The sequence below is a fragment of the Vipera ursinii genome (assembly GCF_947247035.1).
Source record: "Vipera ursinii genome assembly, chromosome: 5".
NCBI lineage: Eukaryota > Metazoa > Chordata > Lepidosauria > Squamata > Viperidae > Vipera > Vipera ursinii.
In genome coordinates, this window is record NC_139518.1 from 71,729,466 (window position 1) to 71,751,259 (window position 21,794).

Here is a 21,794-nt window from a genome sequence, read left to right on the forward strand (position 1 = left end):
CCCAGATGGGTTTCAGAGGGAGCTGGGGATGGTTCCTGCTGGTTGCTGCATCTGAGGCCTTGGTTGCCACTTGGAATAAGAAGGCTGATGAGGCCTTTGATTGGATTGCACCCATGCAATTTGTCCCCTCTTGCGGATCCCGTCACTTGCTAAGGTTCATGGATGAGTTGAGGGAGATGAAAAGATGAGAAGAGACATCTCGAGTAACAATGGTGCTCAACGAAGGGTGAACTCGACTGAAAATGGGTTAGATTGCTATTAAGGCCTACCTTGTGACGTTGAGGTAGCAAAGCATCAATGCCTCTGCATCCTTTTTGCTTCCATGGACTACTATCCTCTGGCCTTGTTTAGGGTGAACATGCCATCTTGGGAAAGAAAGGGCTCAGAGAACTTCTTGCAGAAATGTATGGAAGAATTGGTTCAGCATCTACAGTTTTGGACAAAGTGGCTTAAATATGTTGGACTCCAGCCTTGTTGTAGTTCCAGAGAAGAGGCCCAGGGAGGATGGGTTTGCCCTGTTATTTGTGATTGTTTTGAAGCCTTTGGGTCTGGGAAAATGGACAGGGTCCTTAGAACTGCTCTTTAGATGTGTGCCCCTACTGGCTTGTGAAAGTGGCCTGGGGTTTGTCATGTGAGTGGCCTCACTAATCATGAACTCTGACTTGAATGAGGGTTGTTGCTTTACCTCTTAAAAAGGCCTTGCTTTGCCCCCTCCTCTGGAAGTCAACACTGGGGTCCAGTATACTGGGCAATTTTCATCCATTATTTAATCTCTACTTCCTGGTGAAGGTGACTGAGGAGGTAGTTGAGGGGAAATTTCAGAGGAACTTGGATGAAGTGGGTTATCTGGATCCCTTTCAGTTGGGATGGAATGGAATGAAATGGAAATGGCATTGGTTGCAGTTTTAGATGTTCTTTGGGAAAGCAGGATGGGGATCATACATACATTCTTGCCCTATTTGACCTCTCTGCAGCTTTTGATACCACTGACCATCGCATACTTTTGGATCAGCTCAGGGGATAGCGGGTTGGGTGGCACTGTGTTGTTGTGAGATCCAGTTGAGGATGTTCAAGGAAGTGAGATCCCGCTCAAGACTCTACTATGTGGGATGAGTTTGCTGCTCTACATGGTCTTATTCAACATTTTTGTGAAGCTGTTGGGTGAAGCTGTCACCATGGGATGAGGTATTGCAGACCCAGTGTGCAATTTGGGTCCTCCTAGATTCATGACTCCTGCTTAAGGAACAGGTGACAATTGTGGCTAGAAAGGCCTTTGCACAGCTCTGTGTTGCATACCAATTACACCCATTTCTGGATCGGGGATCTCTGCTCACAGTTACTAATGCCCTAGTCACCTCCTGATTGGATTACTGTAATGTGCTTTACATAGGGCGGCCCTTGAAGATTATCTGGAAGCTTCAGCTGGTGCAAAATATAGTGGCATGGGCAGTTATGTGTGCTAAAACAGCACACTATATCTCTGCTCCACAAACTGCATTGGTTGTCAGTCTGCTTCTGAGTCCAATTCAAAGTGCTGGTTTTGATCTTTAAAGCCCTTCATGGCATGGGGCCAGGTTATCTAAGGGACCACTTCTCCCCAATTGCATCCACTTGTCCTATCAAATCCAACAAAAGAGGTATGCTGCAAGGCCTGTCTTTTGGCAGGCCCAGGGAGGCGGGCCTTCTCTGTTGTACTTGTCTTGTGGTACATTCTCAACCCTGAAGTGAGGTCAGCTTCATTCCTCCTTATTTCCCAGAAATCCCTCAAAGATCTGGCTTTGTTATCAGGATGGGGGGCTGGTGAGTGTCAGGGAACTGGTGGGATCTTGAGGTGGCTCAATTATTTCTAAAACTTCTAAAATTACAACAAAGTAAAAGTGTCTTAAACTATTAATATCAACAAAGTAATAATATATACAATTTAAATGACTTATGGTTATAAAGAATGTACTGTGGGAAATTGGCCCATCAGGGTTTGAAGGATCTTCTCTCTTCTACACAAAACCTAGTTACATGCGCTGTAAAAAGGGGTACCTCATCTACTGTATGAGCTGCAATTGGGCATAGGCTGAATCTGGGTGACCAGGATATCTGCTCAGGAATGAAGGCAAATATACGTGCAGGATATCTACTAATCATAGGGAGTATAAATCTCGTTCACATGACTCTGTAAAAGAGTTAAAAAAACATATTTTGCAGTTCTAGAGGGATCATGTAGCAATTTCCTTACACACCTGCTGTGTGATTTTAGAAGACACATTGTTAGAATGCACTAGGTCAGGGGTCAGCAACCTGAAACAGTGAAAGAGCCACTCAGAACCGGTTCCCTCACAAAAGGAAAAACTGGGAGCTGCAAAAAATGTGTGGGCATGCACGTACATGCGCACATGCGCAGAACAGGGTTTGACTGAAGAGTGGAGCCAAGGCGAGACATGCACCTACCCTGCATATTTGAATTGATTGGTTGAACTTTTTTAGTCCCACTTTTTTTTTTTTGGAGTACACATGGCAGAAGACTGGGAGCCGCAGGAGACGGCTGAAAGAGCCGCATGCGGCTCCGGAGCCACGGGTTGCAGACCTGTGCACTAGGTGAGCATCCCTGGGTAATTAGATTTTTTTATTTATTTGCTTTCAAATCCGAAGTGAAGTTATCTGGAAGACATTTGGAGAACAATTGGAGTGGAACTGATAAGGGTATAAGGCAAAAATGACAAAAATATGCTGTCATAATAGATCATCCCTTTCATCCTTGGGTCACGATACCACATGCAAATATGTAGATGACAGCACTTCTGTTGTAATAATACAACGTGTGTTTCATCACTGGCCTCCATATATACCTCTTGCAGGTGCCATTACTGTATTTAACTTGCCATTCCCTCAACACACTTCTCCATGTTAAGGGCCAAATGTGACTTATCTCTCAGGGGTGTTCGAGACAAGTAGCAATGATTCCGTTCTTTGCAGATGAAACATGTCATCTGGATTATCCTGAGTCACACTTGAAAATTAAACTAACTTCGTGTTTGTTTCAGAATAATCACTTCTCCGACTTTGTGGATAAGCAAACTGGTTATACAACCCACAATATGCTCAGTGTTCCCATTATGCAATGCAAGGAAGTTCTTGCAGTTTTCATGGCACTTAACAAACAAAATGCCTCTGAGTTCTCTAAGGAGGATGAAGATGTAAGTATGGATTGCTTTTTCAAGAAAACACGTTTTTTTGCTTAATCTTTCGGTGAGCAGCTTGAGATCATCTTATATTTTAGTGTTGTTGAAGCCTAACATGGGCCTCAATGGATTTCTTATGCACATCAGGAGAGAAACTTGAAGCATAAAGAGGTGTATTTCAGCTAGTAAATGTGTTTACAGTACAGTATTTGCCATCTGCCTCTCAGAGGCGTCTGCAAGGGGGAACAGATCCAGATGTTAAGAAGAAGGCTTCAGCTGTGTGATTCAAGCCCTGCCTTTTTAAATATGTTGTTGTGCCTAAACAAGGAAAGGGGTTTAATCCAGCAATCGTGGCTGCCATCTTGATTTCACTATGGACGCCACTGCTCCCTACAATTCTGGTGGCAAGTGATGATTTATCACGTAAACCAGCCAAACATTCAATACTTTTCAAGACAGAAATGTTCCTTTCCAAGTTAAAGTATGTACTTTATTTGTTGTTGGTTATTATTGTATTTATTAACTTACCATTATTTTTGTATTATTTACTTCTACTATGATTATTTCAAGAGCAGGATATATGATAGCACTAGAGTTAGCAGGAGCAATTTTTTCACCCCCTTTTTTTTCTGATGCTAAAACTTGACATGTCAAGCAGCATTTCCTCAAGGTGTAACTTGCATCTTAGTGCTTGACTCCCGAAAAATTGGAAAAAAAATTAAAAATCCTAATTTGAGTGATGACTCCTCCGTCTGGCCCAAGTGGCAGTTGAAAAGATTAAATCCACACATGAAGGTTCAATTTAACTGATTTATACTGATTTCTATACACAGGAATCTTTTTAACTAATGATCTGTACTTGGTTTGAGTTAGAGAAGGATCAGTGACATTCAAGGGGGGTTGGGTTTAATTTCTTTGTGGCTGTGTAGTGATTCTAGGCTGATCCCTCTTTTCACCCTCCCTCTGGTTCTGCCAGTCTTTCTACACCAAGACCCTGATTGCCTTCTATCTGAAGGCCAAACTCTTCCAGGAAGAGTCAGGCAACCATAAGGTTAACTTCCATATTATCTCGTTATCTAGCTGTCTATCATCTATCTATTACATTTATTTGCCACCCATCTCATTCTCATGGAATTGTAATTGCTTAAATTCGGTCTCAGCTTTGACAACTTTAAAATGTGTGGACTTAAACTCCCAGCTAGGTTGGCTGGGAAATTCTGGGAATTGAAGTTCACATATTTTGAAGACATCAAGGTTGAGAGATGCTGTACGGTGTCCAAGAATCTGTTGTATATTTATTTCTATTTTTTTGCAGGTCTTTAATAAATACATTCACTTCCTTTCACTTGTTGTGAAACAAAACCATATTACATACCTGTATAACGTTGAACTTAGAAAGAGTCAGGTAAAATTATTTTTATCTACTGTAGTAGACAATTAAATGTAATTATTTTGTATGGATAGTTTGCTTTTATTTTTTCTCTTACCAAGAGATTATGTTAAGCTGCCATTGCCTATATTTGGTAACTATGTTAGTTCCAAATAGCCTATTACATCATAGAGTTTACCAGACAATATAACAAATATCCTGAAAGTTTGAACAGAGGTTATCATGTTTTTTTTCTATCTCTCATTAGCCACATATTAAAATATTATCCCCCAACCCACCCTGACTTCTCTTCAATAGATACTTTTATGGTCTGCCAACAAAGTATTTGAAGAACTTACAGATATTGAGCGACAGTTTCACAAAGCCATGTACACTGTTCGACAACATCTAAATTGCGAAAGATATTCCATTGGTCTGCTGGACATGACCAAAGAAAAGGTCAGTATAATTTTATTTACCAGCAGAAGGTACCACTGGTTGAAAAGCGCTGATCTAGAAATCATAACTGAGTCATAAACAAAAAAAATGAAAAGCGTGATCTTTGAAAATGAATTCTATTACAATCAACATAGGTTACTGTATTTCTTCAGATAAAGCATGTTCACAATGGATATATTATTTCTCTTTCAAAAACCTATTGTTTGAGGCAACTCTTGTCCACCCTATTGTTTTAACCATATTTGTATGTCAGGATTAAACTGTGGGTTCCTTGGTGCTCTTTAATTTGTGAATGTGTTTGTAGAGGTTCTAAATCATCCAGGTCAAGGGGAGGCAACCTTGGCTCTTTTATGACTCGTAGAATTCAATTCCCAGAATTCCTGAGCCAACACAGGAGTTGAAGTCCACGAGTCATAAAACAGCGCTTTTCAACCAGTGGTACGGGTACCACCTGTGGTACATTGGCACCTGGCAGGTGGTACCCGACCATCCTAGAAAAGTGGTAGCGGGGGAGGGGAATGAGCTGAACTGGTGGCAGCACCGCACAAGCCTGAGCGAGAGATGGCTGGAGCTGCAGGGCTGTCAGGGCTCTGTGGAGGTGCCAGGATCAGTACCAGGCTCCAGCTGGAGCTTGGTGCTGATCCTGGTGCTTATGAGCCCAGAAGAAGCGCCAATCATCTGGAATGTTGCAGCATCTCCAGGGTCTTGTGATTTACATTCAGATGCTTGGCAATTGATTCATATTTATGACAGTCACAGTGTCCCAGGGTGATGTGAAGTGACCAAAACCTGCTGCAACCATGGAGCAAATGGCGGGAATAAAAACCAAACACCCCCCACCCACCCTTCCCAACCCCTGCTGCCAATCCTCAACAGAAATGCTCATAACAATGAAAACCTCGGACAGGAGGAAGAGCGCTGCTGGGCAGGCAGACAAATGTCTTGCTCGGCTGTGGTTTGTGGGGGCTTTTTCCAGTGCTATTGTAACTTCAAACAGTCACTAAGCGAACTGTTGTAAGTCGAGGACTAGCTGTACTTCATCACTTTTTTCCTTTTTTGGGGGTCATCAAGTTTTTGACACCTTGCTAGGCGACTGGTGGTAGTCGGATGTTGTCATATCCTAAAAGTGGTACAATGGGTGAAAAGGTTGAAAAGCCCTGTCATAAAAGAGCCAAGGTTGCCTACATGGTTGTCCCAAAGGTGCTTTTTTTTAATAAAGGCAATTGGACTTCCTGATTTTTCTTTAAGACATTTCGTTTCTCATCCAAAAAGCTTCTTCCGTTCTGAACTGAAGAAGCTAATTGGATGAGAAGCAATATGTCTTAAAGAAAGATCAGAAAATCTCTGAGCTTGGTGGTTTGCTTGCAGACGTTTGATTACCAGACTAGGTAACAACATCAGCCCAGGGTAATATTGGTAGTGCTAATGTTGCTAGTCTGGTAATGAAACGTCTTCAAGAAAACCACCAAACTCAGAGAGTACCAAGGACCCCGCTGCTTTAACCATATTAAGAGTTGTCCTGCCTGGTCCCAATGTTCTGATAAGGGGCTCAAAAATAGACTACAGAATGAGGGAAGCCCTGCCCCCTTTTTTATATGCATTGGGTATGCAATGCACAAGAGACGGGATTTCCATTTCACAGCTACGGATGCTATTTTCAGCCATTCGACAATCGTCCAGACATGAAGCCAAATCCATGAGTACTAAGACTATTTTTATTGTAAGGTTACAGCCCCAGAATCTTGCATGTCTGAAAGCATTTCCCTTCTCCCCAGTCTTTACTCTCTAGTTTTCTTTCTAAATAGAGAAGGTCTCTTTTGAGATGCTTTCTGCATCTCCATTCCTTCTACAGGTTGAGGCTTCTCTCGTCTGACCAATGTCCTGACTGTGGCTCTTCCCCCTGCCTCCCAAGGTTATTCTTGCTACCCGTCCCATCTGTCTTGTCCTTCCCTTTGGATGCTGCGGTGTACTGATCTTACAGTATATCTGGTTGAGTTTTGTAGGAATTAGGCAACCTATCAGAAACAGATTTTTCTCTTTTCTAATGGCCGAGGATGAGAATTGAAGTCCAAAATACTATATATGGAGGACACCAAGTTTTCAGAAGGTTCTTTCCTTCAGGAACCCCTTCAGTAAATATGCAATTATTTCCAGGAATTTTATGATGAATGGCCAGTTAAATTGGGAGAGGTAGAGCCTTACAAAGGACCAAAGACCCCTGATGGTCGGGTGAGTAGATATACTTCATCTGTCCAAATTACAACATTATGAAATGTTGGTATGTTTAAGATTCTTGTGTTGCTTTTTCCCCTTGTATTTAGGAAATTAACTTTTATAAGCTAATCGATTATATTCTACATGGAGAAGAACAAATTCAAGTAATTCCGTAAGTGCTTATTATTCGGTGCTCAAATAGTAAATAGCTGTAGGAGTTCATGGTATAATATGAAATGATGATTTTTGTCTCCTTCTCTGACTTAAGGTCACCTCCTGCAGATCACTGGTGTCTTGTGAGTGGCTTACCAACGTATGTGGCTGTAAATGGATTTGTAAGTCCCAGATGTTACTTCCCTACAATTCTTTCTGGGGCTATGTGCTGGCTATGTGTGTTTGTGTGTGTAATTCTACATGTTCACATTTGAACTAGTCATTTCTATTTCACAATTTAGTACATGGGAAGAAACAACATTCTGATGCAATTACTTGCGACTCTCTTTTACTTCCACATACTTAGGCTGTTCGATGGTGATAAAATTAATTATGCTGTGTGGCACAAAAACATACCGTTTAATCTATCTAACTTAATGTTCGTCACACTGAATGACAGCAGCTCAAGATTCTAGACCAGGGCTTCTTTCAGCTCTATTCATGAAAAACTGTGGATTATGGTTAAAGCTGTTGGCTTGCAAAGTCCTACTATCTTACTATAGCCTTTCTGCTCTAGCTTCTAGATCGAGGTTTCCCAGACTATGAAGTTTACCTGCCTTGAGTCCAGGGACGTCTGTAGCAGTACACTGTTACAATAATTCCCCCTTTCCCAAAATTTCATTGTATAGCTTCATTCTTCATCTGTATTGATTTTGGAGCTTAGATTTTTAGAAGAAGGTTTGTGTATTGAGATTCCACTAAAGGGAGGTGGATGGCAAAAGGTTTAGGAACTCCTGTTCTAGATAATGTGTTTTGTGAGTGGTTAGCAATTACCTTCAGCCGTTTCAGGTAGTCCTTGACTTACAACTGAAATTGAACCTGGAGTTATAGTTGTAAGTCATGTTGTTCGTTGAGTGGGTCACTATGTGACTGCACCCGATTTTCAACCCTTTAGTTAATTGTAAGTAGTTAAGCAAATATTGGAATCATTAAGCGAATCTATTGCCTGCAATAGCCATTTTTTTTTGCCGGAAACCAGAAGTAAAGACCGGTTTCCGGCAAAAAAAACCCATCATAAATCATATTCACATGTCCGTGGGATACTGCAAATGTCTGTAAATGCAGGCCAGTTGCTAAGCACCCCAAATGCGATCGTGTGACTGCGAGAGGAGCAACCGTTAGAAAAGATCCCCTCAGAAGGAAAACCATATCAAGGCATGGAGTGTGGAACTTTGAAATTGGATCATAAGTACCTTTTTGGGGGGTGTCCACTGAACTTTGAATGGTTGCTAAGCAACCAATTGTAAATTGTACTACTTTGTAGCATACCTATGGTCACGTAATCAAAATTCAAACACTTGGTAACTGACTCATATTTATGACAGTTGCAGTGTCCTGAGGTCATGTGATCACCTTTTGCGACCTTCTGACAAGCCAAGTCAATGGGGGAGCCAGATTCCCCTAACAACTGTGTTACTAACTTAACAACTGCAGTGATTCACTTAACAACTGTGTTTGAATTTTGATCACGTGACCATGGGGATGCTGCAATGGACTTAAGTATGCAAAATGGTCATAAGGCACTTTTTCAATGTTGATGTAACGTCAAATAGTCACTAAACGCACTGTTGTAAGTTGAGGACTACCTGTACAATGCCTTTTTGAAAGGTAGCAACAGGACCAACCATCCTGAGCATGTTTAGTGGTAATGAATGCCAATATTTAAATGTAGGAACAAATCTTTATTGTTTATTTTCTCCCCTAGATTTGTAATATGATGAATGCACCAGCGGACGAATACTTCGCTTTTCAGGTAATACTATTTTTACTGGCTCCGCAAGCCTAGCAAACAAATAAATAAAAACATGAATTCTTATTTTATTTAGTTGGACCCTCTGCCTTTATCCTATGTACATGCGCCGTGCGTAACCATGCTGGTCTCCATAAATACTTTAAAAGCCTTTCTTTTCCTTTTCCTTTTCCTTTTATTTAGAAAGAACCTTTGGATGACTCAGGCTGGACTGTGAAAAATGTCTTATCTTTACCTATCGTAAACAAAAAAGAAGAGATTGTAGGCATAGCTACGTTTTACAACAGGAAAGATGGCAAACCATTTGATGAATATGACGAACAGATAACTGAAGTAAGTTCAAAGTTGGTTGGCTTTATCAGCCTACAATGAGGCACCAGAGCAGGGGTGTCAAACTCAATTTCATTGAGGGCCGCATCAGCATGGCGGTTGCCCTCAGGGGGCCGGGTGGGTGTGGCCAGGGTGGGTGTGGCCTACTGGGTGGGCGTGGCTAGAGTGCGTATGGCCTACTGGGTGGGCATGGCCAGCTCTACATCGTTGGCATCAAGGGTGCCTATGGGGGCCTGGGCAGGAGTGGGACAGATCTGAGGGTCTCTGGCAGAAGGAGGGTCTCTGGGCCAGGGCCAAGGCAGTGGGGGCCGTTCCCTCACTGTTTCCAGGATGGCTTCGCGGGCCTTATGAAACCACTTCACGGGCCGGATCTGGCCCCCGGGCCTTGTGTTTGACATGTCTGCACCAGAGGAAGAAAATTCTCATAGTAACCAATAAGAATGTATTATTGTTAATGTGTCTATCTGATTATCCCTGCTGCAGTCCTTTAAATAAAATTTACAAGCTGTGGCTTACCTTGTAAGCAAGGAGTTGATATCTTGACTATGTCCTTAGGTACAACTCACTGTTATAAACAATGATAAGAAAGGTAGTGGAATACAATAGATGTTAATATATTGGTAAAGGTAAAGGCAGCATGAAAGTCAGTGTACCACCCACAGCCTCATTATCTGTCAGATCTGCCTCTCAGCTTGAACCTCTAAGTAGGGATGATCCTTAACTCCATTTATTGAGAAAGGTATAGTTTATTAGAAGTCAAGTGAATTACAACAACGCATAGCCAGAACTGAGAATCGTGTGCCAAAATCCCCAGGTCCAACTTTTCCCTCCCTTAGTTGCCTCCCAGCACTGGGCCCCCATGTCCAATCAAATTCAAACAAGATGTTTTTAGAACAGTCACTTCGGGTGTAGGTTTGGTATGCAGCTGCTTTCCATTCCCAGCCAATTGCCCCTGCAGCCCATCTCAGAGAGATACGATTGTGGGAAGTCAGCCCCACATTAAAAGGGCGGAAAAATATAGTTCCTCAAAGGATCTTAAAGAGGCAGAAAAGCATGCCCAGTTTTGTTAATAGTCCCAAGTCTCCCTCCCCCAAGCAGAAACCAGCTCTGTAGAAATGCAGATGTAAATCCAGGAAAGTTAAAGCTAGAAGTTTAAGAAGACAAAGACACCTAAAATCTACATGCCCCACCCAAACTCAGAGTCATCAGCCCCAGACCCAGGGAAGCAGAATATGACCTTTGGGACATAATAGGATTAACCCGTCACCATCAGAATACCAGAAAGGCAAACTCAGACTCAGGTCAAAGTTAATGCCACAGGAACAACTCCAAACAAAAGGCTCCAGAGGGTATAAAAACCCACTCCCTACATGTGCTCACTCTCTTTTCTGCCAGAACCTGTCTGGCTCTCCTCTTCAATAAACTACAACCTTCTTCTTAAAGCAGTTGCCATGTTTATTCCCAGCTTGGACTGAACCACGATGAAGACTTTTCTTCCAACATGATGGAAGTTTCATTTCCCTCCTCCCATCCACCCCCCCCTAAAGTTCATGGCAGCTGATACTGAATGGTTGCAAAGCGCAAGCATGAGGTGGCAGCTGACACGATCCATCATTAAGAGATCATTGGAAGTCCAGTATATGGCCAAGAACCCTTCGTTCTACCCCTGCAGTGGACTAGCTTGTTGGGAACCATATAGTAGTAGCAAGTTTCACCTGTTTCCATTGAGTTGCACTGGTTGTACTAGTTTGTTTTTAGCTAAATGCATATTGCTGTTCATATTAAGATCCTAGGCATGCATGTCTGTGTGGGTCAAAATAGTCAAGATGACAGTAGCCACCTCTTTTGTATGTGTGTAAACATCAGACATACACAAAAGGGGTGAGGCATTGCCACCCTTTCCCCCAGGCATTACTGATTATTAACATTTGTAGCTCTAAATGACTTTGAGGGCTTGGCATTCCCTACATATATTTCCCATCCCCTACTTAACAACAACAACTTTATTGATTAGCCCATGGGCCCTATCAAAGTGCAAAGTTCCAGCAACAAACTGTCACCAAAACTTGATAAAAGCAATCCAAAATGGAATTTGATAAAATACAATTTAAAATGGAATTTGATAAAATACAATTTAAAATACAATTAAAATAAAATACAATTTAAGATGAAATTGTAATAATGTACAATAATTTAAGATATAGATAAAATATGATAACATTATATTTCGGAGTCGCCCTTGCAATCTACCCCAATCAGTCCCACATATGCAGATCTTAACCGGATCATTTTGTTTAAATACTGTGCTATATTAAATGTTATTTTCAAGTTCTGACCAGACATAAGGTAAGTTATTTTGATATGGGGATCCCAATGGGTCATTCGTTTGGTATATAGACCAAGATACCTGTCTCTCACCCTCTTATACAGACAACAGTCAAATAGGATGTGAGCCAGGTCCTCTACCTCTGCCGCTCCGCAAATGCAGAGACGCTCATTGTACGGTATAGCATGAAATCTCCCATATCTGACCATTCTATATCCTTAATTCTTTGGGGAACTCTTTTTTTAGATTGTTCTCCTGTTACGCAAGAGACAGGAAGGCCACAGCTTCTTACAAAATTTGTTAGTTTGGTGATCCAGGAGATTTGTGATTGTAGTTTTATTTGCTCTAGTAGGCATAATTTGGGGAGTCTATCAGTCTCCATTTCATTAACTTTGCAGCAGTAGTTATAAGCTCTAATTTTAGATAATGCCTGAATTGTATGAATTCCCAATTCACCTGTAACTGCTGCAGCAGATGTTCTTGGATCTACACCCAAAATACATCTCAAATTTGTAGTAATAATATAAAGTTGGAAGGGACCTTGGAGGTCATCTAGTCCAACCCCCTGCTCAGGCAGGAAACCCTATACCATTTCAGGCAAATGGCTGTCCAGTCTCTTCTTAAAAACCTCCAGTGTTGGAGCATTCACCACCTCTGGAGGCAGGTTGTTCCACTGGTTAATTGTTCTAACTGTCAGGAAGTTTCTCCTTAGTTCTAGGTTGCTTCTCTCCTTGACTAGTTTCCATCCGTTGCTTCTTGTCCTGCTTTCAGGTGCTTTGGAGAATAGCTTGACTCCCTCTTCTTTGTGGTAGCCCCTGAGATATTGGAACACTGCTATCATGTCACCCCTCACCCTTCTCTTCATTAAACTACACATACCCAATTCCAGCAACCGTTCCCTGTATGTTTTAGCCTCCAGCCCCCTAATCATCTTGGTTGTTCTTCTCTGTACCCTTTCTAGAGTCTCAACATCTTTTTTACATCGTGGTGACCAAAACTGGATGCAGTATTCCAGGTGTGGCCTTACCAAAGCATTGTAAAGTGGTATTAGTACTTCACTTGATCTTGATTCTATCCCTCTGTTAATGCAGCCTAGCACTGTGTTGGCTTTTTTGGCAGCTGCAGCACACTGCTGGCTCATGTTGAAGTGATTGTCTACTAAGACTCTGAGATCCCTCTCACAGTTACTACTATTGAGCAAGGTACCACCTATACTATACCTGTGCATTTGATTTTTCCTGCCTAAATGCAGAAACTTACTTTTTTCACAATTGAATTTCATTTTGTTAGATAGTGCCCAGTGTTCGAGTCTGTCCAGATCCTCCTGTATCTTAAGCCTATCTTCTGGAGTATTGGCTATTCCTGCCAGCTTGGTGTCATCTGCAAATTTGATGAGTTCCCCATCTATCCCCTCATCCAAATCGTTGATGAAGATGTTGAAGAGCACTGGGCCCAGAACAGAGCCCTGGGGCACCCCACTACACACTTCCTTCCATGTAGATGCAGTTCCATTGAGGACCACACGCTGAGTACGGCCTGTCAGCCAGCTACGAATCCATCTGGTGGTGATGCTATCTAACCCACATTTTTCTATCTTATCAAGTAGTAGGTTGTGATCTACTTTATCAAATGCCTTACTGAAATCCAAATAAATTATATCTACATCATTCCTCTGGTCCACTAGTTTTGTCATTTGGTCAAAGAATGCAATAAGGTTTGTCTGGCACGATCTGTTTTTGACAAACCCATGTTGGCTTTTAGTGATAACTTTGTTCGCATCAAGGTGTTCGCTGATTTGCTGTTTGATTATCTTTTCCAGAATCTTCCCAGGTATTGAGGTCAGGCTGATAGGTCTGTAGTTTCCTGGATCTATTTTTTTCCCTTTTTTGAAGATAGAAACTACATCAGCTCTCTTCCAGTCCTCTGGTAGTTCCCTAGTGCTCCAGGATCTTTGAAAAATATTGTTCAGTGGTTCTGAGATCACATCTGCCAGTTTCTTGAGAACCTTGGGGTGTAATCCATCTGGTCCTGGTGATTTGAACTCGTCTAGGCTGGACAGGTGTTCACTTACCATTTTCTTGCCTATCTTAACTTGCGTTTCTATTCTGTTTTTTATGGCACTGTGTTTGGTAGGTTGGACTGTTTTTTCCCTTTGTGTAAAGACAGATGCAAAAAATGAGTTAAATAGTTCTGCTTTCTCCCTGTTGCTTGTCACCTTCTTGCCACTTTCCCCCACTAATGGACCAATCATTTCCTTAACTTTTTTCTTGTTTCTTATATGTTGAAAGAAGCTTTTTTGACTTTGGTTGCAAGCCTTAGTTCATTTTGAGCCTTAGCTTCCCTCACTTCATCTTTGCAGGCACGGGCTGTTTGCTGATATTCTGCCTTAGTTATGTGCCCCTCTTTCCACTTCTTATACTTGTCCTTTTTATCTTTCAGTTTATCAGAGAGTTCTTTATGCAGCCATGCTGGTTTCTTTTGAAAGCTGTTATTTTTCTTCTTTGTTGGTATTGTGCTAGACTGGGCCTTTATTATCTCACTTTTCAAAATTTCCCAAGCTTCTTGAGTTGTTTTCCCCTTTAGGATTCTCATCCATGGAATTCTTCCCAAGGTCTCTCTAAGTTTATTGAAATTAGCTCTTTTAAAGTCCAATATTCTAGTTTGGCTGTATTCTATTGCTTGTGCTTCCATAATGTTGAATTCCAATATTGCATGATCACTTCCCCCCAAGGTTCCTGTGGCTTTGACACTTTCTATCATTTCATCTCTGTTAGTGAGAATTAAATCCAATATGGCTAATCCCCTAGTTCCCTTCTCTAATTTTTGGGAGAGAAAGTTGTCTGCTAGGTTTTTCAGGAATCTGTTAGATCTTCCACTTGGTGCAGAATTTGTCTCCCAGTTGATATCAGGGTAATTAAAGTCCCCCATTACTATTGTGATGCACTTCCTACATACCTTAGTTAACTGACTAGCAAAAAGTTCATCTATTTCCTCTGTTTGGTTGGGCGGCCTATAGTATACACCTATGGCAATGTCATTTTTCCCCCTTTTATATTGACCCAAATACATTCAAGTTTACAGTTTTCGTCATTGTTGTGCTCTATTTCTGTAGAGATAAAGTTATTTCTTATATATAGAGCAACTCCACCTCCTCTTTTGTTTAGTCTGTTTCTTTTATATAGTTTAAATCCCTCTAGCTGTGTGTTCCATTTGTGGGTTTCGTCCCACCATGTTTCTGTAATGACAACAATATCATATCCGCCCTCATTTACCTGAATTTCTAGTTCACCCTGCTTACTGTTCATACTCTGCACATTGGTGTACAGACATATGAGTCCTTTATGACTGACCCTGTGTTTACTTGCTACATAACTTGTGTGGTGCCTAAGTTCCCCTATTTTCTTAGATTACTGGGGACAGTGATGTTCTGTGTCAATTAACTCACTGTCCCCGTTGTTTAGTTTAAATATTCCTTCAGAAAAGCTGTGAATTTATTGCCAAGTAACTCAGTCCCTTGCAGACCATCTCTTTTGTACATTTTTTCATTGGACCAGCTACAGACATCGTGACTAATATAACCAAAGCCTTCTCCTTTACACCACTCCTTTAGCCACATATTAAATTCTGCTATACGCTGGCCTTTTCCATTTTGGTCCTTATACACTGGTAAGACCTCTCAAAAAGTGAGCCTACAGTCTATTCTGCTGAGTTCCTGCCCCAAGCTCTGGAAATCATTCTGCATAGAGAGTACATAATTTTGGGACAGATCGTTTGTGCCAAGATGTACAATGGCATCCACATCACAGTCTTTGCTGGCATTGTTGACTATTTTGAAAATACGCTTCTTGTCCCTACTGGCAGTAGCACCTGGAAGACACCTGACCTCTTTTGAAACCTCTGTATCCTTTCCTAAATTAACATCCCTTATAATTGAGTCACCAACCAGAAGGTGGCTTCTCTTTTTGGGTACCTTTCTTTTCTTGCATGACTGATGTGTAATACCTGATTCACACTTCTCCCTGTCAGAAACAAGTTCATCTCGGACCATGGTCCCTTGCTTATTTGAGTTATCACAATTACCTTGACCTGTTTCCTTAATGTCCCTGTTAAGGTCAGCAAGGGCACTGTATCTGTTATGCAGGGACACAGCTAAAGCTTTGGGCTTATGGTTCACAGCTCTCACCCTGCCAGATCCCACAGTTGTCCACACTGCCTTTCTCCTGCAGGATCTTTGCGGTAGAGGGGGCTGATAGCGTGGAGGCTCAGTAGAGTAGGAGGGCTGAACTGAACACCTAATTTCTGCCTGAAGAGCGCAGATTACAGACCCTAGATGAATAATCATCTGTCCTTGTAGACTAGTAATTTGTGTACATATAGGACAGTTTCCCAGTTTGAAAAGAGTGCTGCGAAAGGCAGCTGCAAAACAAGTGTTGCACTGAACTACGCCAGACATGCTGAGATGAAAGGAATCTCAGGTTGTCCAATCTCTTCTTAAAAACTGTGTTGGATCATTCACAACTTCTAGAGGCAAGTTGTTCCACTGATTAATTGTTCTAGCTGTCAGGAAATTTCTCCTTAGTTCTAGGTTGCATTTCTCCTTGATTAATTTCCACCCATTGTTTCTTGTCCTGCCTTCAGGTGCTTTGGAGAATAGGTTGACTCCTCCCTCTGTCAATTTTAATGCAATTGGATTATGCAACTTTTATTGCATAATTGTTGCAGGCCACTATCCAAACACCAAAAATGGTGCAATCTGTCCCTCTTCTCCCAATATTTCTGTAGTATCTTCTTCCCAGCCTGCTTCAATAGGATCCCTACCTTAGAAGTCCTATAACAGATAAGAAGAGGATCCATTCTACTAATGGTGTTATTTACATGGTATGCCTCCAAAACTGAATAGCAGCCATAAGATATTCTGTACATAATCATAATCAGGCAAGTCTCTTCACTAGACATGCCAACTTCTTCTCCAGGATACATACAAACAGGGAAATGTTCATTGTACACGTGAAAACTTACATATGATAAAACCTGGAGGATATTATGTGTAAAGGTTTCTTGATGTGTAACATATAATATGGCGCCTAAATGGGGGCTGTGGATTTGATTTCGAATCAAACTGAATGACTCATGGAGTTTTTTTATTTCTTCTTTCATATGGGGGAGTTGCTAAAAATTAGCATCTACATCATTCAACATTTTTGGTTGTTTTGAAGAAATCCTAAACAAAAGCTTAAAAGTATTGTTGGATATGTGCCTTTCCAAAATTTGAAATATATTGAACAAGTCACACTGAAAACCCTAAACTGTTCTACTTCTTTATCAATTCAGATGCTTACACAATTCCTTGGATGGTCTGTTTTAAATCCTGACACATATGAGAAGCTGAATAAGATGGAAAATCGGAAAGATATTGCTCAGGAAATGCTCATGTATCAGACAAAAGCAACACCTTCAGAAGTTAAAAGTATACTGGTGAGTGTTCCTTCCGCATCCTGGTTGGAAGTGTGAACCTTATTGTGGGATGAGCAGAACTTAAAATTGTTTCTTTCCTTTGCTCCTTACTTCAAGAAATGCAAAGAAAAATTGAATAAAGATAACTTTGAAGACTGTGATGAGAAAGAGCTTGCTAAAATTCTGGTAAGTAACCAAATGTTTTCCTATAGGTCAATCTTAAGTCTATGCAGACATAGTTCCATCCTGTGGAAATATTCTTGGTGCTTTATTTATTTACCAGCTAGGGATTGTTAAATTTTATTTGTTCAACTTGTGCCTGTTGGTTTCACTTGACTTTAGTTATTTGGACTGAAAGAGCATTTTACACACCAGTAACGATAAGTTAGGATATAGCAGATGTCATTATAGGGAATTCAAAGTTCTTACCATTCCCCACCCCATGTTCATGTAGTCACATTTTGGACACAAAGCAACCAACCAGCCCGTATTTATGGCCCTTTCCAGTGAGCTGCAGGCATATGACTGCAATTTCGATGTGTTGTTTTTTTACAGGAAACTGACATTTACTTATGGCTTATGGCCAAAAACACCCAATTATGGGTCAATGGGTTTGCTTAATGATCACCACAATCACTTAATGGCTACCTTATTCACTTAAGAACTGCCATGTTTCCTTAACAATCACGGCAGAAAAATATAACATTGGGTTGGTCACCTGGGTGCCTTGACGTATGACAGAAATCCCAGGCTCCATTATAGCTGTAAGTTGAGGAATATCTGCATATAGAACTATAATTTTACTAGTGGGCTATCTCTATGTCTATATAATGTTCCATTTTATCCTGTCCCTTCTCTGACAAGCATCACATTTCGGTGTGTTTCCTCTCCTTTGGGCTATAAACTGTACTAATTCACAAATGTACCATAAACAATAAGTAAGCAACATTTTCAGTTCCTAATGTTATCAATTACCTCAAATAGCTATCTGGGGATTCTTCCATTACTATAAATGGTTACTATTTCTGCCTTTACAAAGTAGACTTTATAACATGTGGGTGTTTGTTACATCTGTCCCTTTCATGATAGCATGGTATTCAAAGCAATATCCTAATCTAGTTGAATCTTGGGTACAGAGCATGTCTCAGTCACTCCCATTGGACCATCCTATCTAACTCTATTTTGGTAAGTCACAGGATTAATGTTGCTCAGGTTGCAATGATTATATAGTAAAACCTCCTGCATTTAGGATCCAGCCTAGGAACATATTTAAATGTTTCAGTGTCACTGTGAGCTGACTTGATTAAGTCAATTCTAGACTGGCCATTGACTGAATGAAGGTTACTCCTTCCATTCGCAAAGACAACTGGAGCAATAGCACCTGTTAAATCTAGAAATCTTATCAGAACAATGAATAGACATTTCCTGGAAAGCAGACTTTCTTAGGTTATTCAAGAACCAACTGTCACAACACCAAGTTAGCTTGGTGCCTTATGCTCATGCTTGTGATATCACGACTCATGTATTAAAGCAGCAGCATTTGCATTGTGATTTGTGTTTCCTCGTTTTATACCCTCTTGTTTTCTTCTGCTGGATTTTCATGAATCGGAGGAAAGGGAATACATTTTTTTATATTTCTTTTCCCTTCATTTGAAATCTCATGGTATTCTCACCTTATACTACACTGGTAAGACCACACTTGGAATACTGAATGCAGTTTTGGTCCCCATGATACAAAAAAACATGTTGAGACCCTAGAAAGAGTGCAGAGAAGAACAAAGAAGATTGGGGGACTAGAGGCTAAACCATACAATGAATGGTTGTGGTAACTGTCTAGGGGAGGGCTCTTCAAACTTGGCCCTTTTATGACTTGTGGACTTCAACTCCCAGAATTCCTCAGCCAGGCACGCCGACTGAGGAATTCTGGGAGTTGAAGTCCACAAGTCATAAAAGGGCCAAGTTTGAAGAGCCCTGGGCTAGCCTAACAAAGAGAGGGACTAGGGGCGACATGACAGTAGTCTTCCAATATTTGAGGGGCTGTAACAAAGTGCAGGACAAGAAATAATGAATAGCAGGTTATCAAAGAGAGCTCCAAGGTAAAATTAAGGAGAAATTTCCTGTCAGTGAGAGCAATTAATCAATTGAATGGCTTGCCTCCAGACGTTGGGGATGTTCCATCCCTGGAGAGTTTCAAGAAGAGACTGGACTGCCATCTATCAGAAATGGTGTAGGGTCCCCTGCTTAAACAGGGGTTTGGATTAGCCAGTTTGCACCACTCTGGCAGAACCGGTAGCTAACCTTTTGTTGCCCAGGCCCAGAATGGACTTCCGGAAGCAGCATCCACACAGAGAACCGGTTGTTCACATATTTGAATCCCACCACTGCTTCCAACTCTGTTATTCTGTAATTCTCAACTGGCAACATTTGACAGCTGGAGAGCATGACCTGGAAAGTGCCATTAATCCCCTGCTTGTCAGGCTTCTTAAAGCATCAGACTGCTCACTGTAATAAGAAACTGGTTTAGGGAGCCCTTTGCAGCGATGAGGAATAATTTTCTTAAGAGGCTAGTCATAATTTTCCATTCTGCTTCTTTTCCTGAAATTGCAGGCCTTGGGGCTAAAAGGTTGAATGCCATATCCATGCATAAGCAGGATATATTTGAAGAGCCAGATTTTGTCTGAAGGGGCACTGATTTAGCCAGTCTGTTGCAAAATAGGTCTTCAGCAAATGATCCGGATATTTCAGACGATCTTTTCTTTAAGTTATATCTCACAGAAACTGCCAGGCAGCAATACATTTCACTGCCATAAAAATATTTCCTTTGCAAAAATAATTCATAATTATTGAAAAGTTTCGTTTTTATCAGACATGCCTCTTGAAATGTGAGAATCCTGCATAGGTGATAATGCCAAGCAGATAGCCAGGCACTGCCCCCCCCCAACAATAAATGCTGAAAAAGGTAATAAATAAAAGATACTCAAAATATCTTCTACTTGTCCAAGTAAGATTATCTTGCATTTCCTCCTTCAACAGGCAGAGGAATTGCCCGAGCCAGGCAGCGTTGAACTCTTTGAATTTTGCTTCAACGACTTCCCTGTTACAGATCATGACTTGATCAAGTGCGGCATACAAATGTTCTTCCAGTTAAAAGTTGTAGAGAAGTTCAAAGTACCACCAGAGGTCAGGTTCATTTTGCCTTTCCCCCCCCCCACACCCCCCCCAAAGATGGTTCAGGATGAAATCTATGACATATCACCTTTGCCAATGGATATTTATTTCACAATACCAATGGCCTGCCTTAGGGGCAAATGTATCAGAAAACACATTCTGGACATAACATAAAGGGGCCCCTATGATGGGACGCCTCTGGGTTTCAGAAAGAATTTGGAGTTATTCCTAAGTCTCTGATGTATGATTCAACTCGAATGATAGTATGATAGAATGTAATGGCCTTACATGGGAATGTGCCTCGGCAGACTCTGGAAAATCCCTGAATTTTAAAGGCATTTGTGGAGATGCAGTGAAAGAGCACCTAGAGTGCTGCAAGAGAGAACAAAGAGACAATTCCAATTGAGCTTTTAAGAAGGGCTATCTTGGCACGATAAGAATGGCAAAATCTAATTATTTTCCCACTCCTATTGTATCCATAGGGGGCATGATGGTTCAGCGGTTAAAGATGCTGAACATGTCAGCTAGAAAGCTGACAGTCTGGTTTCAAGTTCTGAGTGTCGCGCAACGGGGGTGAGCTCCTGTTTCTGCCCCAGCTCCTGACCACCTAGCAGTTTGAAAGCATGCAAATGAAAGCAGATAAATAGGTACCACTTCAGTGGGAAGGTAACAGTGTTCTGTGCACCTTTGGTGTATAGCAACGCTGGCCACATGACCAAGGAAAATGTCTTTGGACAACACTGGCTCCCTTGGCCAAAGACATGAGCACTGCGTCCTAGAGTTGGACATGACTGGACAGGGAAACCTTTACCTTTTATTGTATCCATAGAACCGCCAGTTGGTAGTTGTGTTTATTGTTTATTGATCATATTAATTCATGCTGTTTGGCAGGATCAGGATGGGATAGTGCATCCCTCCTGTCCCTCCTTGATTTCTCTATGGCCTTTGGGGCTGACTTCAGAGATTGGGAGCGTGGGCCATCTTCTACCCTCTGGGACAGATTCCAGTTGCTGTTGGTAGGTAGGTAGGGATTTATCCTTAGATCCCTATTTTATGAATTTCCACATGGTTCTGCACTCTCTCTACTCCTATTTAATATTCACATGAATCCACTGGGTGATGTCATCCATTGGTCCGAGATTAAGTATCATCAGTATGCAGAGGATAATCTGCTATACATCTCTGCTCCAGGCTGCACAACTGCACATCAAGGCTCTTCCTAGCATTTGGAGACTCTGGCCTAAACTTAGCAAATCTAAAGGTGCATGTGGAATAAAGGGCTCTCAGGATTCTGAGGCGCCTTCCAACTTTAAATCTGGATGGTGTAGCATTCGCCCA

At 41.4% G+C, this 21,794-nt stretch overlaps 1 protein-coding gene across 1 annotated transcript in view; it reads left to right on the plus strand.

Annotated features, from left to right (window-relative positions):
• Positions 1 to 21,794, plus strand: part of PDE6C (phosphodiesterase 6C) — a gene marked incomplete at both ends in the record, with an annotated part of 44,343 nt that overhangs the window by 4,637 nt on the left and 17,912 nt on the right. Inside the window, 11 exons of the mRNA XM_083363320.1 lie at positions 3,036 to 3,188; positions 4,489 to 4,578; positions 4,861 to 5,001; positions 7,156 to 7,230; positions 7,323 to 7,387; positions 7,484 to 7,550; positions 9,134 to 9,181; positions 9,362 to 9,511; positions 17,166 to 17,309; positions 17,406 to 17,474; positions 20,322 to 20,468. Coding sequence (XP_083219446.1) covers positions 3,036 to 3,188; positions 4,489 to 4,578; positions 4,861 to 5,001; positions 7,156 to 7,230; positions 7,323 to 7,387; positions 7,484 to 7,550; positions 9,134 to 9,181; positions 9,362 to 9,511; positions 17,166 to 17,309; positions 17,406 to 17,474; positions 20,322 to 20,468 — 1,149 coding nt within the window. The remainder of the gene's footprint in view (positions 1 to 3,035; positions 3,189 to 4,488; positions 4,579 to 4,860; positions 5,002 to 7,155; positions 7,231 to 7,322; positions 7,388 to 7,483; positions 7,551 to 9,133; positions 9,182 to 9,361; positions 9,512 to 17,165; positions 17,310 to 17,405; positions 17,475 to 20,321; positions 20,469 to 21,794) is intronic.